The sequence below is a fragment of the Argopecten irradians genome, chromosome 12, assembly GCF_041381155.1.
Source record: "Argopecten irradians isolate NY chromosome 12, Ai_NY, whole genome shotgun sequence".
Lineage (NCBI taxonomy): Eukaryota > Metazoa > Mollusca > Bivalvia > Pectinida > Pectinidae > Argopecten > Argopecten irradians.
The window spans coordinates 6415730-6435191 of record NC_091145.1 but is presented as its reverse complement, the minus strand read 5'-3'; the positions used below and the strand labels follow the sequence as shown (position 1 = coordinate 6435191).

General features: G+C 34.8%; 1 protein-coding gene across 1 annotated transcript in view; it reads left to right on the top strand.

The window, feature by feature from the left end:
- Positions 1-1074: 1074 nt before the first annotated feature.
- LOC138336610 (uncharacterized) overlaps positions 1075-19462 on the top strand; it is a 32308-nt gene continuing 13920 nt past the window's right edge. Inside the window, exon 1 of the mRNA XM_069286130.1 lies at positions 1075-1254. Coding sequence (XP_069142231.1) covers positions 1236-1254 — 19 coding nt within the window. The 5' untranslated portion in view covers positions 1075-1235. The remainder of the gene's footprint in view (positions 1255-19462) is intronic.

The following is a 19462-nucleotide window of genomic DNA, read 5'->3' as shown; positions in this document are numbered from 1 at the left end:
ATTGTTCCGGAACAAGTTGCTTTGGAGGGTGTTCGGCAGTGAATAACATTACATCCACGTTTTTTTCAACCCTGACTACGTATACGCCTGCTAATTCGGATTGATAGTTATTGCTGTTCAGACTCAGCCATCGTATACGTAGTATATTCGATCTATACATGTACATCGGACCCTCGATAATCCGGACGACAATAGTTAAGATGTTCATCAGTCCGGAAATATATTCAACAAACCGAACCCTCTCTAAACCAGTCGAAATTCTATAAGTGTTCCGACCATGATCGGTCTAGGGAAGTTCCACTATATATAGTAATAAATATACACCTAGCATGGAAATAGAAGGGTGTATTAAATTTTGTTTTGAATCTAATGGAGTGTTGGACATTGAGAATATCATTTTTGAAGACGTACTTCTTTACGGAAAAAAATGCGTGCTACATTTTCTAGTTATTTTAATTTTGACACGCTAAAAACCAATTTAAACGAAAAAATTATTAATATCCGTTTAAATATGCGAAGCCATTTTCTGTTAACTGTTTCTATTAAACAAAGAGATATTTTATTTTGTTTTATTTTTATTTTTTTCCATCTTAGTTATTCCACATTGAAGTTTCATTTAACGCAATATTTTTAAATGAGTAAAAACGCGTTACTCTATAAAACTCATTATTTTATCACTGCATAGTCCATTTTAAAACATTTTTTGAGTTATTAAAATCTACAATCAACGTCAAAAGTATTTTTGTTAAAGTTAATTTACACCACAGATTTAGAGTGTAAGTGTCTAAATCTGTTTTACCAAATATTCTTTATATCATGATATCTGTTAGATAGACCTTAATCTTAAATGGTTTTACCACAGATTTATTATTTAAATCTCTTGTTCACAAATTATTGTAAAGGAATGTGTTCGAACATCGAAAAAAATATTCAGTCTGGCACAACGGTTTGGTGTAAGGGAAATAACTCTTCCTCGCTTTACCCTGTTTCCGGAAAGATACGAAAGCACCTGTAATCATGATCATGTGACCATATTTTTCATCGAGTGATCATGTGACTTAACCGGAAGTAGTTATCCAATATGTCTGGGAGGAAGGAAGTTTAAATAACCTGTGTATTTATTATCGCAATATAAGTACAGTGGACGGATGTTGAACTGCGTTGAACTTTCACACAGTGACGTTTAATGGAAATGAACGAATGGATTTATTTTTACAGATAGAAACGATGTGAAAATGGCTTCAAACACCAATGGTAAGTTATCGTCCGTACGATTTATTATTATATTTTGGTCAAGTCAACATAGTTGGCAAGTTAGTGTCAAAATTAGTTATTTTCCAGAGTACCATATTATAATACGTTTATCCACTGTGATAGGCGTATACAATGTCATTAAGGAGATGCTATTGACATTGTTGTTGAAGTTAGAACTATTTTTTTTTATAATCGTAACACGTATTTAAGTTTGTCATGCTTGTTGATTGACAGCTGTCATTCATATTAGTCTGTTAGTTATTAAAGATGACACCTCATCTTGTAGAATGATCCAAAAATGTCAGGTACACCTGATCAGGTAAGTTCTTTATAGACAACTTCAACTAAGATTGAAGATCATGAACCACCCATGAAAAGATGATACCCATGAAAAGATGATAATGTAAAAAGTAAAAAAGAAACAACACAATTTTACACTTGGTTTTAAACGAATAAAAGGTAAAATATTGACATCAGTCATTTCACTTGATTCATATTGTTGTGAAATAATGTAATAAACACGTATTTAATTTATTAATCAAAGACTTACAAGTACACTCAATGTTTTTTTTTGGTTTTGTTTTTTTCGCGATAGTACAGTATACTTAAAGTTTGTACTTTAGAGAAGTTCATTCAACTGCTGTAGGGCAGTGACCAACTACAATACAAATGTGACCATTGTCCCTTTTACCATCCCATTACGAACATGTACCTTGATATACATATCCATGATGGGAAGATTCCTGAGTGAATAACAGATTTAATTTCAACACAAGAAGATATTAGATATCCTTATTTCAGTATACAAAATATTACATTGAAATTTTCCACATGTTTTAATCTGTAAGGAATTTTATGATTTTTAATTTGTACATTTTGTGGTAGCTTTAGTATATACTGTATGTGTTAAATTGTAAATGGTGTATGTCACATATATGTATATATAGAAATGTATTGGTAAAGTTGCATGAGTTTTTCACTAGTAGGATCCCAGACTTTCCCTTTCATTAGCTCATGATCAGTAGAGGGCATATGTATATATAGCTATATGGACCATATGTCAACATACATGTACATTGGATCACAGGTCCAATTCTGACTCAGTGGCTGTATGTACTTTTTGTTGCAAATTATACTGTTACCAAAGTAATAAGCATTTGATTACATAAAAATGTTGCCAAGGATCGACTTTGAAACTTGTAAACAAGTGTAAAATTTCTCAATTGGCAGTCCAAAATTCATCGTGTGATATAATGCTAACCTCTTTCATGTAAAGAATTAGCATACAAAATGTAGTAATAATTCTGTGATTGTCCTGTATCTGGCTGATCTGTGGCCAAGGAAAACAAAACTTCGTTTATATATTCATTAATAGTTTTATGAGAGACTTGGAAGATTTCCAGTTAAAATCTGAGAACTACAAGGCACAAGCTCTTACATGCTTTTGCATGTTGTGTTGTCAGCATAATGATGTTTCAAACATGCGCCAGAATTCATGATTGTCTGCTTGTAATTTGGAGGGAAGAGAAAGTAGGTTGATTGTACATGTACTTAACAATTTTTTAACAGCCAGGGTCATTTTACTTTTACGGCTGACTGTGTATGTGTCACATTCCAGGTGTTGGATGTGTGAATTAAAGTACAGATATATTTGTATGGTTTGGGATGCTGTGGTATTTTCTAATGTGTCTTCTTGTGATAGTGGCACTCGCCCATTTTATAGTGCTATCTCACTGAATCGTACTGCCAAAAACACAAGTATGTTACACACAAACTAAAACAATGGTTTGATTAAATTATACGATAGAGATCTAAAAATGATGTCAACATTTCAGATTTAGTTGTTTGGTTTGGTTTGTTTAGTTTTACGTCCTATTAACAGCCAGGGTCATGTAAGGACGTGCCAGGTTTGTTGGTGGAGGAAAGCCGGAGTACCCGGAGAAAAACCACCGGTCAGCGGTCAGTATCTGGCAACTTCCCCACATGGGATTCGAACCCGCATCCCAGAGGTGGTTGGCTTGTGGTAATATGTCGGGACATCTTAACCACTCGGCCACCGCGGCCCCTAGTTTAGTTTTATTGCCCTTCTGGTCAAGTACTTACATATACATAATGTCTTTCCAGAAACTTTGAATTTTGATAAAAAAAAGGATATATTACAATAGATATATGCCTAAAGTCTTTCAGTGACATTATGATTTCTTGCTAGTAATCATCACAAAAAAATCCTGAAATGATAAACATGCACATACACATTACACACCGTCTTCGACCCAATAAGTGCCCAGGGCACTTAAAAAATGAAGCAAATTAGGAGGTACTTAATATATATATATAGAAACAAATCTGAACTAGACTTAACAAAAAAATGTACAAAGTGTAACCTGCATTTAATATGAAAGCCGAAAAGATGAGAACGGCATTTATAAGGATGATTTGTTTGATTAATTTAACGTCCTATTAACAGCCAGGGTCATTTAAGGACGTGCCAGGTTTTGTTGGTGGAGGAAAGCCGGAGTACCCGGAGAAAAACCACCCACCAGCGGTCAGTACCTGGCAACTGCCACACATAGGATTCGAACTCGTGACCCAGAGGTGAAGGGCATGTGGTAATATGTCGGTACATCTTAACCACTCGGCCACCCAGCCCCATATAAGGATGAAGGCATTTATTTGGTCAAAATGGGTCAAACTATTCATGTAAAATATTTTCAAGACATTTATACGAAATTGTTGAAAATATTGGTTCATGGTTCAAAGTATGAAGAAACACCAATTTTATATTTTATATTAATTACCTGTATATGAATTATGCAGCGTGGATACCTGATATATACAGTATACATACATCTAATTAGAATTAAAATTATTTTAAGATCGAGTTAGATGTACCTTCTATAATATGTATATTACGAATGAAGACATTTAAGATTGATCTTGATTTATATTTATATTTCATCTGTTTGCAGCTGAATACATTATGTATATATATTTGTCAAATCTGCTATATAAGAGACACTTCTGTATAAAGTACACCTGTCTATAAAAGACACTTCTGTTAAAGGACACCTGTCTATAAAGGATACATCTATATGAAGGACACTTCTGTATGTATAAGGACACTTCTATATAAAGGACAACTGTCTATAAAGGACACATCTATATGAAGGACACTTCTGTATGTATAAGGACACTTCTATATAAAGGACAACTGTCTATAAAGGACACATGTCTATAAAAGACACTTCTGTATAAAGGACACTTGTATATAAAGGACACTTCTATATAAAGGACACCTGTCTATAAAGGACACATCTATATGAAGGACACTTCTGTATGTAATAATAAGGACACTTCTATATATAAAGGACACCTGTCTATAAAGGACACTTCTATATAAAGGACACTTCTATATAAAGGACACCTGTCTATAAATGACACTTGTATATAAAGGACACCTGTCTATAAAGGACACCTGTCTATAAAGGACACCTGTCTATAAAGATTATTTTGCGGTCACATCAGTATAATTTTTACTTTGACTGTACTCATATAGAACATAATGATATTTGAATAATTACCAAATACTTAAAACTGAAGGATTTAGAAATTTTATAGAAAACCTAGACTTATATTAATTAAAAAATCATTTTTGATTACAAATAATTTTTTTTTTAAGTTCATTTTATTTCAATTATCATTAAAGGTCAATTTTACTTAAATAAGTACATGCATGCATACAAATTTTAATTAAAATGATTCTTGATCTTCAAAATAAACTTAAAAAAGCTGCAGATCATGAAGTATAAGTCAAATTGGTATCTATAACGTTAACCCTTAATGGTTTATATATATAGCTATATGAGGCATTTATGATAATATAATCAAGTCAAGGATTATGACTCAATTATATCATGAACAATTCACTTAGATCTCCTAGATTCAGTCTACATAAATATATATATAGTAGAATTGACATATCAGAATACGGAATGACTATTATCTATAATTTGATGAAGGTTTTATTGGAATTTGATACATTCTACATGTTCATAGGTAATTTCTATATTTTGTCGTATTTATTAGTTCCTATTGACTCATATCAATGTGACATACATGTACATTGTCACGCTTGCTGTGTACTGTACGTGTGTTGGTCATAATGATATTGACGATTAAGTCACTAGTTTGAAGGTCAAGTAACATTTAGGTGCATTCATAAGCTACAGAATATCGTAAAATAAATTATTTTTAACATTTAATGACTAGATAATGTGACAAAATGTTTTTGAAAAATATTTTGTCAAAATATTATGATATCATACCATAACCTCAACTTGGACCTATATGTGTGTGGCGAAAAAATAATGAAAAACTCATATTCCATCTTTAAATATCACTGTTACGTCATTATTATGTGAGCGCTCTTCATATTGTTTTCTCCGATAAAGCATGACGTTACGCTCGCAAACACATGACGTCAAAATCAATGTCATCCACAAGGGCAGATAACTATGTGATACAATTACAGAATCATAATTACTTTTTAATTTTTCAAATTGATGATTTTTGGTCAAAAGATATATATATATATAAATGATAGTGTTCTAAAGTGAACGATATAAATTAATTATTTAGGAAAGTAAGAAATAAGATCACGTCAGTACAAGATGACCTTGACTCCTTTATGACCTTGACCTTCTCCTTCAGAATTTCCGTTCCATAATCCTACTCTAGACTGATATCTTTCTAATCAGTCTGACAAAAGAAGCAAAGATTTATTGCTTGAATTAATGACTTAAGGCCCTAGGCCTTCCTAACTTAACTTTATTTTCTTCCTTGTCATCGTCTTGTTTTCTGTTTTAATAAGCAGGATGTAACAGCTTATAAATCACCTTAATAATCTTTTTACTTTTCCTGATCATGATCATTGCCTTTATCAGCTGGACCCTAAATTTTTTGATAAATTTCTCAGCTGAAATTGATATAATCCCGAGCTCCCCATAACTTTAAACTTTCAATTCAACCATCAGACAAATGCATATAGCTCATCAGGATCAAACCCACTTCTAATGATAATTTTTAGATTCTAGAGAGTGAAGGTGGTATTGGCTTAATGATGCTCCACCACTGACAAATGGTATATTTTCACTATCAAAAACAGGAGCAGACGATTATATTTGTCTTCAGTTGCAAAAGTTACTTAGTTTACACCATTACCACCATTGAAAAGCTTTTAATTTTACTTCAAGTTAAAAATATAAAAAATAATTAATTGCATCACGAAAAAATTTCGTCGCACTATATCCTATATGGAATGAAGTACTGATTGTTCATGCACCAAATGCAAAACAAATTATTTTGTATTATTTTTTTGTCTTAATTAGACATATATATACACGATTTAACACTAATTATTGTTCAAATGATGAATATCATTTATGCTCTGTCGGCGGTGGAGCATCTTTAAGTATATAAGGTTTAAATCAAAACAGACCATTACAATTTCTGATCAGGCTAAATACAGTGCAAATTACTGTAAACCTGAATTTTCTTTCTCGTGCAATTTATTTTCATGAATTTAGCGTTCAAGGTAAATTCATGCAAATATTATCTCCGCGAATTGATATCCTGCACAATTAGATTTGCATGTACCAGCTGTATTTCCATTCAAATTTAAATCCAGGGAAACTTTGATCTCTGTGAAAATATTTTGAAATGGATATGCCGAAATTCAGTAGCCACTAAAAAAATTGCATGGTGTACATTTACAGGAACTAGCTGTTACTTTTCCTGGGGCCGCGGTGGCCGAGTGGTTAAGATGTCCCGACATATTACCACAAGCCCTCCACCTCTGGGATGCGGGTTCGAATCCCATGTCGGGCAGTTGCCAGGTACTGACCGCTGGTCGGTGGTTTTTCTCCGGGTACTCCGGCTTTCCTCCACCAACAAACCTGGCACGTCCTTACATGACCCTGGCTGTTAATAGGACGTAAAAATAAACAAACCAAGTTACTTTTCCTACCAGGCTTATGAATATCTGGCTATGAAGATTTATATCAATGTTAAAATCTAATTCCTGAAATTGCTCTGATGGTGATGAGAAACAGATTTTTTTTTTGCAATACACTTGTACTAATTGTTTATCAAACAAACATTAACACCTGCTTAGCATTACCATCAAACGGCATGCCTTAAAACATGGCACGATGCCGGTCATACAAATGATCGAAAATTCACAGAAATTGATTTCCATAAGTTATGAATATTTTATCAAGGTGTTGTAATAAGAAAACCATTTCAGAAAGAACAGACTTGTGTGTTGGTATTTAGTACACATATAACTTAATTACATTTGGTTTATAAACTCTACATTTGTCTTACTTTTTGATGGCTATATTGTAGATTAGGCCAAATAAAATAATATGTGTTTTTCTGGTAACACGCTTTTAAAAAGAATAAGTGTCAGCAATTGTATGTAGCTATAGACCCATTTTTTTTTATTTTAGATTAAGGCTTTCATTTAATGTTATTAAAACCATGGATTTAATATACTAAAAGAATATTTTTGGAATCCTGACTTGTATATGCAGAAACTGTACATGATATTTTGATTTTGTGGAAATTAGCAAAGGTATTTTTCGCTTGATGATTGATAGCTAGCTACAGGATTACCAGTAAAACAATTATTTGTTTAGCATGGCCTTATCCCCAAGTTCTCTTTATAGGAATTGAACCATTTGCTATTCCTGCATTCTGAGTAGTTGGGACATTTGTTTTGCATATTTCATGTTCTAAGTGATTAGGATTTTTTTTCTTATGCTGGAAGTTTTTGTGTGTGGGAATTCAATACCATTCCAGGCTAGCGCTAGTTCTGGTTACAACAAGTGCTTGTGTACAGTTAGCAGCGTACACCGGTACCCCAACCACAGGTTTATAAGACATATTGAACCCTGACTAGCACGATTGCTATAAATATTGAATGATGCTAATAAGCTCAATCAATAAGCTATTATCAGATGTGCAAGTTTTATCACAATATGTGATTACAAGCAAATATGATAGAACAATAAAATTTTATTTTTCATTTGAAAATGACAGCATATATATTATTGAGAAAGATCAAAGCTCCACAGTTTTAACTCTGAAAAAGAGAGGGGCTTATATGGAATCACCCTGGTGTGCGTACATACATCAATTTATATTATGCATTTTAAATTAGTTAAGGTCTTGGTACAAGTAATGAACCATAACAAGTTAACAACTAACATTGATTTATGTCTCAATCTAGGATGATATTGTAGTTATGGATATGGGCAATCATTTTAAAGACAAAAATGTTCTTGCATGTTAAAGCTCTGATCTGCCAGAGGTGAGCTTCTCCACCAGCTAGCTCTTGCTAATTGTTATAGCATGCCCAAGAGATGTGCAGAAACTGGGGTTATCTTCTTCAGGTCTATCACTTCAAACTCTATCTCTTCCTTGGGGTGGGGAGGGGGTCATCTCTATCTATGGCTGTGGGATGGGGGAGGGGCACTCATCTTGGATGGAGAGGGGGTCATCTCTATCTCTTTGCAGTGGGATGGGCAGGAGCCCAGACAGTCATCACTCTCTCTCTGTCTCTCTGTCTGTGGGACAGGAAGAGGGCCACTGTCTGTCTGATAGGGGGGATAGGGAGGGGGGGGGGGGTCAGGTGGACAATCTGTATCTACTGATTAAGGGACTGAGGGAGGAGGGGGGGTTCGGGTGGACAATCTGTATCTACTAATTGAGGGACTGATTAGCATTGATATTTCTGCCATCATCAGAAGACAGTTTTAAGAAGGAGGAATATAAAGGAACATGAATGATGATGGCTATTCATGATGTTTTGTCTCACGGTGAAGTGGGACTAAGGATCTGGAGGAGGGAGAGGGAGGGAGAGGTATCATAGCTGCTATCTGTCTTTTTCTCAGATGGAAAGGTGATGATGTTATTGTCAGACAACACCAGCTCTGTGTGTGACTGGGCCTTGACTTCCCTTTCCCCTGCATCTCTCCTCAGATACTTGACTCTCTCTCTATCCAGGGATGGAATGTGTAGATCACTATATAGTGTACATCTTATTTGTGTATATGTCTTTTACATTCATTCCTTAACTTCTTGTCCTTGTTTTGTTTGCCCTGATTGTTCGTTTGTACTTTCCTTTTTTACGCCCCAGCAGGAAATGTGGCATTGAATTGAAGTCAATTAAGTTTTAACATGATGCTTGCTGAGTGTTGACCAGCCGAAATCATACCTGATTAATCTTCTCCCATACCTGATAAAATTGCAGTTGTTTTCCAGCATTTTCATTGAGCCATAGTCACAGGAATATCGTTATGCGTCAAAATTGGTCTTCTAATTATGTCTATGATATCAAGTTTACATCTTTCGATGTATCATTTTGTTCCTTGGATCACACAATTGTATTAAACAAACACATTCTTGGCTATTGTTGATCTTGCCGTATAGTTTTACTCATACACCCCTGAAATTTCAAAATGGACTTGTCCAGCCTTTGACCTAGAAGAATCTAAATGCATCTGCAGGGGTTAAAGGGTTATAAGTAGGCAATCTTAGATGATAATGATGTTGGATGTGACGGCTGTAGCTATCTCATATTTGTTCACCTAATGCATGCTTGTGCATACACAAACTGTTTACAGCTTTTAAGATATGGCATAGTTTACAGTCGCCAAGTGCAAAGCTTGCCGTTCACACAGTCTGGTACATGTAGATTTGGAATGTAAACAAATTGGGGTTTGTTGAGATCATGTGTATTGATTAAGATGCCACATATTTAGGACTGCATCAACTTTATATAGATACCAAGTACCACCTAATATCACTGCCAGCCCACAGTTATAAGATATCATTGAAACAACAAGTCCAAGGGCCTATATATAGCTACTGGTCGTATAAAACTTTAGGTATTCTTTAATTTTAGCTTAAAGTAGTAAGCTCATTACTGACTTGCTACCTTAAGCTTGAGCTCTCTTCTGACTTGCTACCTTGAGCTCTCTCTACTGACTTGCTACCTTGAGCTCTCCACTGACTTGCTGCCTTGAGCTCTCTACTGATCACTTGCTACCTTGAGCTCTCTCTTCTGACTTGCAACCTTGAGCTCTCTACTGACTGTTACCTTGAGCTCTCTACTGACTTGTAACCTTGAGCTCTCTACTGACTTGTTACCTTGAGCTCTCTATCGACTTGTTACCTTGAGCTCTCTACTGACTATTACCTTGAGCTCTCTACTGACTTGTTACCTTGAGCTCTCAACTGACTTGTTACCTTGAGCTCTCTACTGACTTGTTACCTTGAGCTCTCTACTGACTTGCTACCTTGAGCTTTCTACTGGCTTGCTATCTTGAACCTCTCTACTGGCTTGTTATCTTGAGCCCTATCTTCTGACTTGCTACATTGAGCTCTCTACTGACTTGTTACCTTGAGCACTCTACTGACTTGTTACCTTGAGCTCTCTACTGACTTGTTACCTTGAGCTCTCTACTGACTTGCTACCTTGAGCTCTCTACTGGCTTGCTATCTTGAGCTCTCTACTGGCTTGCTACCTTGAGCTCTCTACAGGCTTATTTTTATCATAGCCATTAAATTAAAAATTTATGTATGTAAGATATGAAACAAATGAAATTTCTGTAAAAGCTTACCTTGTGTATGGGATTAAGGGATAGCAAGTTTTTATATGTACCAACATTCCCTTACTGAGGGAAATGGAGAAGGTCAAGTGAAACCAAAAACTTGCTATAGCCCTCAACCCCATACACTTTAAATGTAGAATGTACCAGTTTGGGGTATATGTAATGAGTTGAAACTCATCATCGATAATAACATAAGTAATTAAATGTGCTGTGTAGGGTATGTATAGTGCAATACACTGTCTATCTCTGATGATGAGGATCTAGGCTGTTTTTAGGCCAATGATAACTATTTGTAGGGTTTGAGCTTACATTTTTAGGTCTTCTGGTTAATGTAAATATTAATACAGGCCAGATGGGCCACTTGATGTGAAATGGCTAGATGTGGGGGCAACCTTCTATCAAACAGAAATCTGGAGATGTACATGTTTACAATTGTTTATATGACTGTAGGTTAACAGTTTACTTTAGTACTGCTGCTGGTATAAGTCAAGGAGTAGTCATTAGACAGGGCATCTTACTTCAGATTAATAGAATCTTAATTATAATTCATTCACCCCTAAAATTTCATAATGGACTGGTCTAGTCTTTAATTCAGAAGAGCCCAAATGTGTCTTCAGGGTGAATAAGTTAAATGAGTTTTCATTTCATATATCAGACTTTATGAATGAATCTTAAACCGTTTCTAATTTTGCAAGCCTTTAAGAGCAAAAATTAAGCAAAAATTAGAACTGAGAGACAGATTCTGAAAGTGCCTACTTCAGAATAATAGGATCTAAATGAGTTTTCATTGCATTAGAGACTTTATAAATGAGTCTGAAGATGTTTCTTATAAATTTTGCCAGTCTTTAAGAGCAAAAATTGAAATTAAGACAAGTTTCACAAAATCCCTGTGTAAAGCATAACCTGTCAATACCGACCAAATCTGCTGGTCCCTAAGACATTCAGTTTAGACAAGTTATACTGTGGATGATGCATGGACGCTGTACTGTACATGTATCGTGCTTTAAACTCGCAGAGTCATATATTTCACGGTTTTCTATTCAAAGCACATTCTCGGAAATAAATTTTCGTGGTTCAATAATTTCTGTCATTCTTTCAACTTTTGTTCTTAGGTACGTCAGTGAGTTTCTAGATATTTCAATGGTGTTAAGAATTTGGGAATTTCAATGAAAATGTGAATATAGCGAAAAGAAAACACCCGAAAAAATAAAACACTCGCGAAAATAAAATACCTGCGAAATTTACCCGCTATACAATATATTGTATATAATATGTGAGCCGAGATTGGAGGCCCACCACCTATGTGTCCTTCACAGCTTGTGATATGTTTCACATGTGGTTTTCATCACCTTCTTATCAACAGAAAGAAAAAAGAAGATGCAACTGCTGTCTGTCTAATACGATAAGATTCTTTTGTGATCTGTGGTTTTTACAATCCCTTTCTTTTCCGTTGGCTCCAAATTCATTTCTTTTTCGTTCACATTTTTTATTCCGTTGTTTGATTACGAGTGCTATCATATTCCGGCCCTGCTAGAGTGTTTTATATTGCATCCTCCTGCCCTTTGTCCAGACAGATACCACACATTACACAAACATACATGGAAGAATTTTAATATGCTGGGATTCTCTCTGATTAGAAGTGCTTCATTTCATTTCCGTCTGGGACATGATTAAAAACTCATTGCAGTACTTGTACATTGCATCTTTAGATAAAATGTATCTGGTTTCATTTTATTACGAGGCTTGATTATCAATAACACAACCAGGCCATGTTTCTCCTATAAAACAAATTTAACCTCAACTCATTCAGAGGTGGGTTAGCTTCATGGCGAGCAGACGTCAACAAAAATGTTGTTTTTATCAAAATTTCTCCAGAAATTCTTGGCATTGTTAACACAAAACATTATATCCCACTTTTTAACAAAGTTTTGTTCCATTTCTTTTTTGGTTTCATGTTTTTGTTAAGGAGATCTCAAAACTTTATAATAAATGTACCAGCAAGCTAACCCAGTACTGGTTGTCTTCATGTAGTGGCCATTTTATCACATACCTAATAATGGCTTAAGGACATTATCAGAATCCTTTAATGGTCTGATATTGTTTCACTTGGCTTATGGCAGTGTATGAAACTATCCCACTTGTTCAAACAATTCATCCAGCTTAAAATAGTCCTGTGGCACAATAAAATGTCTCAGAAATTCCCAGACAAGTCCATGGAGCTTGCATTGGATGCCTTTTGGCTTTACCTGATATCATCCTTATCAATTTAAATGCAATTCATCCAAGTTATGTTGATGTCTTTCCCATGTTTTATGGTAACCTGGCAAACTTTATATATAAAAAATAAAAGTCTTTATCTGACATAGGTGGTAGATTCTGAAGAGGAATGGAAAAGAATGTATTAGGTGCATTATGTTGAGATCTTACATTCTCACTTATATACCTAATCTTCAGAAAAGTCAAGCGTAGAGGTTGTGGTGGCCAAGTATTCTGACATATATTACCTTTAGTTCTTCATCTCAAGGTTGTGAGTTGGAATCCTAAGCAGGGAAGTTGCAAGGTACTGATATATCGATCATAGATCTAGATTGATGTTTTCTCTTGGTTCTTCTGCTTTCCAGCTGCAACCAACCCTGGCTATTAATTAAAACAAACGTACAAACAAACAAAAAAGCAATCGGTTAAATGTATTCCTGACATTCTACTATTAGCCTTCACTTTTAGTCGTAATGGCTAATTATAAGTAGACTAAAGTTAAGGTATATCTGACATTCTACCATTCAGGGATGGGTTCAATTACATAGCAATGTAATTAATTAAATTACACATTACATTTTAAAATGGCATTACCATTACCATTACCATTACATGTATTTTGCAATATAATTAATTAAATTACCATTACTTTACCAATGTAATTAATTAAATTACACATTACTTTCAGTTTTTACTAAAAGAAAAAGACTTGGCACTATTGTAAAAATAGCTATCTTTATACAATACATATCCATGTACATTTGTATACTAATTTAAGATATGCATTCATTAATAATGTACTTTAAATATCCAAATATTACATTTAAAAGAACAGTCCATTGTCGGTCAATACAATCATATCAAAGTACATTTAATTTTTTACGTTACATTGATAATAATCAGACTTTCAAAATTGGTGTGATCAGAAATATTACATAGTATGGATACTAGACAGACTACATTGGTAGAAGTAACAGAAATATAAAAAAAAGTATTAGGTAATAATTGTGTTTACATGATATATTGTAACTTTGCCACTTTTGAAATTCTATAAATGTGACGGTCAATGTAATGTATTTTACCCCATATTTTTGTCTATATATATATAAATGTATATTAATTTTCTTAAACTAATTTGTGCTGGAAACTAAATCTTTTATTAAGCCATATACCTATAGTATCACTTTGAATTTCACATTAGGTGTGATTCTAACATTATACCTTGCTCTGCAATAGTGAAGGTAACGACCAATTGTTCATACTTCAGCTGTTTGCCCCAAGGTATGATTATCTATAATTACCAGGTAGCTTGTCTAGACCCCATGTTCTTCAAACCAAACTTTATTTTGAACCTGATTTAATACAATTAAGGGCATATGTGGGAAAGACATTGTTCTAAAGAACTTTTATCAAACTATATTGTAGACATGCATGTTAACTAATCATAAGAATACTAATTAAAGCTAAAATGAAGACAAAAACATTAGGAAGAACAGAAATATGGAAAAAGTAATATGACAAATCTATCTATATTCATATCCTTAAAAAACATCACATGTAATTGAAATGTAATTGAAAAGTAATTGAGCATTACATGCATTTTTGTAATGTAATTAATTAAATTACCATTACATGTAATTGAAATTTGCTTCAATTACACATTCAATTACTTGAAAAATTGTAATGCATTACAATTAATTACCATTACATTTTTAATTACCCCATGCCTGCTACCATTAGCCATCAACCTGTCATGAACAACTGTCGGTTAGGGTGTCTGACATTATACCATTACCCCTCAACCACTCAGCTGTTGGTTAGAGTATCTGACATTATACCATTAGCTCTTGACCTCTCATCTGTTTGTTAGAGTGTCTGACATTCTACCATTAGCCCTTGACCTCTCTGCTGTTGATTATAAAAGTATTTGACATTCTACCATTAGCCCTCAACCACTCAGCTGTTGGTTAAGGTATCTGACATTCTACCGTTAGCTCTAGACCACTCAGATATTAGTTAGGGTGTCTGATATTCTGCCATTAGCCCATGACCTCTCAGCTGTTGGTTAGGGTGTCTTACATTCTACCATTAGCCCTCATCCACTCAGCTGTTTGTTTAGATGTCTGACAATCTAACATTAGCCCTCAACCCCTCAGCTGTTGGTTAGGGTGTCTGACAATCTAACATTAGCCCTCATCCACTCAGCTGTTGGTTAGGGTGTCTGACAATCTAACATTAGCCCTCATCCACTCAGCTGTTTGTTAAGATGTCTGACATTCTACCATTAGCCCTCAACCTCTCAGCTGTTGGTTAGAGTGTCTGACATTCTACCATTAGCTCTTGACTTCTCAGCTGTGGGTTATGTGTCTGATATTCTACCTTTAGCCCTCAACCTCTCAGCTGTTGGTTATGATGTGGGACATTCTACCATTAGCCCTCAACCTCTCAGCTGTTGGTTAGGGTGTTTGATATATGTGACGGCGACTGACAAAATGGGCCCAGATGCGGCGATTATGACGTCGGAATAAATGACGTTATAAAGTTACGCACATTTTTGCCGACGTCACCACGTTTATTTGCGGAAACTCTCAATAAACTACGTTTCATAAAGCCCGTATTTTATGTATAAATCTAACTACCTGTACAGTATCAATACATAATATGAATGGTAGACTGGTGAGTATCAGGTGATCAGTACATATATGTAGGTACTTTCTAACAAAAAATACAAACGAATAAATAAATATAGCTGCAAACAGCACATTAGAAAAAAATATCAAAGATAGGAGTGAAACAAATTCTGATTTATCTCAATCAGTTTCGACTGAAATTCCAATATGCCACATGTCAGGGGATCCAGACAAATATATTTATAAATAAATCTAATACAGTTTTAATATTTACAAATATTATCTAGCAATATTGTTTCTTCACGGATATTCTGAAAAATCCACAGGCTTTGCTCTTTCACAAGTTGATAATATTTTGCAATACGTCGTAACATATTTAAAATAAAATAACGAAAATCAAAGTCGTAAAAGTCACTGAAATTATACCGAATACATTGAAGCAAACATTAAATACAAAATAAAGGCAAGAAAATTGTGTTAGAAATATTCTGTCTGTATTGTAAGAGGACAAGGAAGCAGATTTCATCAGCCGAGAATTGAATTTTGTAGATGAACCACAGACGTTTGGCTTTATACATATTGCTTTCTCTTTACATGAATACATACGCAATTCGAGTAGATAGAGATAGAACAAAAATATCTATAGAACCATACACCTGTGGATGAACTTTAATTTTGTATGAGAATAAGTTAAGTTTCTGATCAATGCAAATGATGTCTATTTTCTTGTAGAACTATGCGATAACAAGGAATGTGGTATTTATAGTGGACGTCGGTAGAGTTCAGTACTTATGCTTTGGTCACATCCCCTTCCGATTAGGCACGGCTCCCGGCATGCATTTTAGCCGTTTTTACCTGGTCTCCGGACGGACACCAGACATTGCCGGTCGGTGGACGGGACCCTCAGACAGCAGCGGGGAAGTGCCCGCAGATTTTTAATTCGAAGTTAGAATATTCCCGGTGTCCCGTAGAATTTCATAATCGGCCACATATCCTTCACATATCGTTTAATCGAGCGGCAATCACATCGCCCGACATTTGGCCGGGCCTGGGGTACAAGTGTCCTTCGTTGTCCGTAATCAACTAAGGCGATATTCGTACGATGTCCAGTGAATAGGCCAGTTATCGCCCGGACATCATATGATTATCGATTGATTTAGCATTAGATATGTTAGGTCGATATTCACTTATTCCCCCCCCCCCCCCTCACCGCCCCCCCCCCCAAAAAAAAAAAAAAAAAAAAAAGTCTTTTGAAACAGACGTCGTACGATTACCGCACGGCCTCCTTTTAATGTACATGTAAATTATGTCGGACAGATTTTTTGACCGGTGTTGTCCAGTATCGGAGAATGGCCCCAAACCAGCGGTGTAATCCCGATTACCCCCTATCTCCGGATACCGACCGATCATTGTGACCATAGCATTAATTCTGATGACATTATACAGTACATGATGCAGGGAGTCGTCAAGGGACGAAGATGATTTATATACTTTGTACAGTTTTGTGAGGATCCCGCACACCAACCCCACCCAGTCTAGTCAAATCACTCATGACCACCAGTGCTTAAATCTTAGGGTGAAACAGTATTTTTCATTTCATCTACACCATCTTGAAAGAGCTTTATGTAGAAAAAAACTATTTTAGAAACAACAGGGGTCTGAGAATTAGTTACAATTTATAGCATTTTTTTATCTGTGTACCAGAGTGTACATATATTGGTTTTGGGGGTCTTATAATCAAGATAAAACAAACTGTGGAACGTTTTATCCAGAGCATTAGGACCTCTTTATAGTGATCTATTGGCACTGTGGTGGGTTCAAATTGATATAAACTGTTACTAATTCTCAAAACCCTCTGTTTGAAACGTTTTGTTCGTCTTTTTTTTCAATCGTGTGTATTGCAATTTCTCTTAACGTTTTTTATCCGAAATACATATAAAGTAGAACTCTAAAAATAGGTTTAGTTCTTGAGTTGTCTATAAGATATATTGAAAGGAAAGACCCTTAAATGTAAATGCGATCAATCGTTTCTTAAATTTGATCACTCCATCCACAGTTTTTTGTTTTATGTGCAATAATGGGTCAGTATACTAAATCCAGTAGCATATCTACATGATATAAAATTTAAAATGTGTGAATCGGAGAACTACGAACACTTCCTGATTCACAGTTTAAGAAATCTAAATAGTTGACTTAAAACACACACATTTAACAGAAAAAATCAGTAAAAGACATACATCGTTTTAGTGTTTTAAATGTCGATCTGATTAAAAAACACAACAGTTATTAAACTGAATTGCCTTTGTTTACCATAATAACCTCCTTCCCCACCACCATTTCCTGGGTGCTATATATTGTGACCACTTTGCTCGATCCCGAGTGCATGTATGAACTGTCCACGTCATATCGTTAAAAAAACATTTAACAAACCCGCACACTATAATCAGATTAAGAACAACTGATACAAAAACAAGATGGATCTTGAATGTATAGATATAACAATATATATATAACAATACATATATAAATCCGTATAATTTTATGTATTATATGCGGTATTGTGGATGAGATAGAACGACATTATTCAAGTCATACGGAAAGGAACATGGGGAATTGAAAATATATATTACTGGTTACCAATGTAATCAGCCTACACGACGGGTGTTTAGACATGTACACAGTGGTGTCCGAGGGTGAACGCAAAGAGATCGGAGGGTTCGGGCTCGATTCACTAGTACTTTGAAAACCTCATCTAACCCGTATACGATGTTTCATACATTAGTCTTTTTATTTGATCATTTAATCCACATTCAATTTAGTTTTGACGGTTTTATTTACATCATCTATTCGGACTTCGTCAATTCTTAGCACATGAGCGCATACACATGCATGTGCATGTAGATAAATGCTGTTCATGCATAAATGTAATATTATTTGACGTCTTCGGTATATCTCTCATCGGTCACTCCATTAATGCTATTCGTATACCAACATTCTAGTTAAAAGAATCTAGAAGCATATACATGTAAACTTTAATCAAATGCACAGATCTTTAACTTTTTAAATACGAACATACAAAGCAATAGCATTGCATGAAATTTTCCTCGTGAAGTTGTTTTTTTGGCGGTTGCTGTGGAACCATGAATATTAAAAAAATATCATATCTGATTTATTAATGGTATCATTGTCGAACCATGAATATCTCTACCAACGAAAACATTTTAAAATTCCAAACCATGAAACTAAATCACTCGCGAAGATATTTTGTTACGCATAGCACGCAGTGTTTCACCCCGTCACATCGTAGAATTAGATTGTTATATGTACGTGTCACAGATTATCTTGTATTTTGATAGAACGGACAATGTACCGGTGTAGTTTCATGTAACACTGATCGAGCTAAACTTTTTTTTTAATAAATTACATGTGTTAAAGACCAGTCCAAAACATAGTCATATGCACCTGTATGTTTTATGTAACGTCTTTGGCAGCCTTGTGACATGACGTCAATGTTCATGACGTGATGATTTGACGTCGCTAATTTTGTCATTGATGAATCTACATAGTGCCTCATTCAAAGTCGCATATCTCTTGAATGCTTTATCCTACGGCTTTAATATTTTGTAAACGTAATCTACACACCAT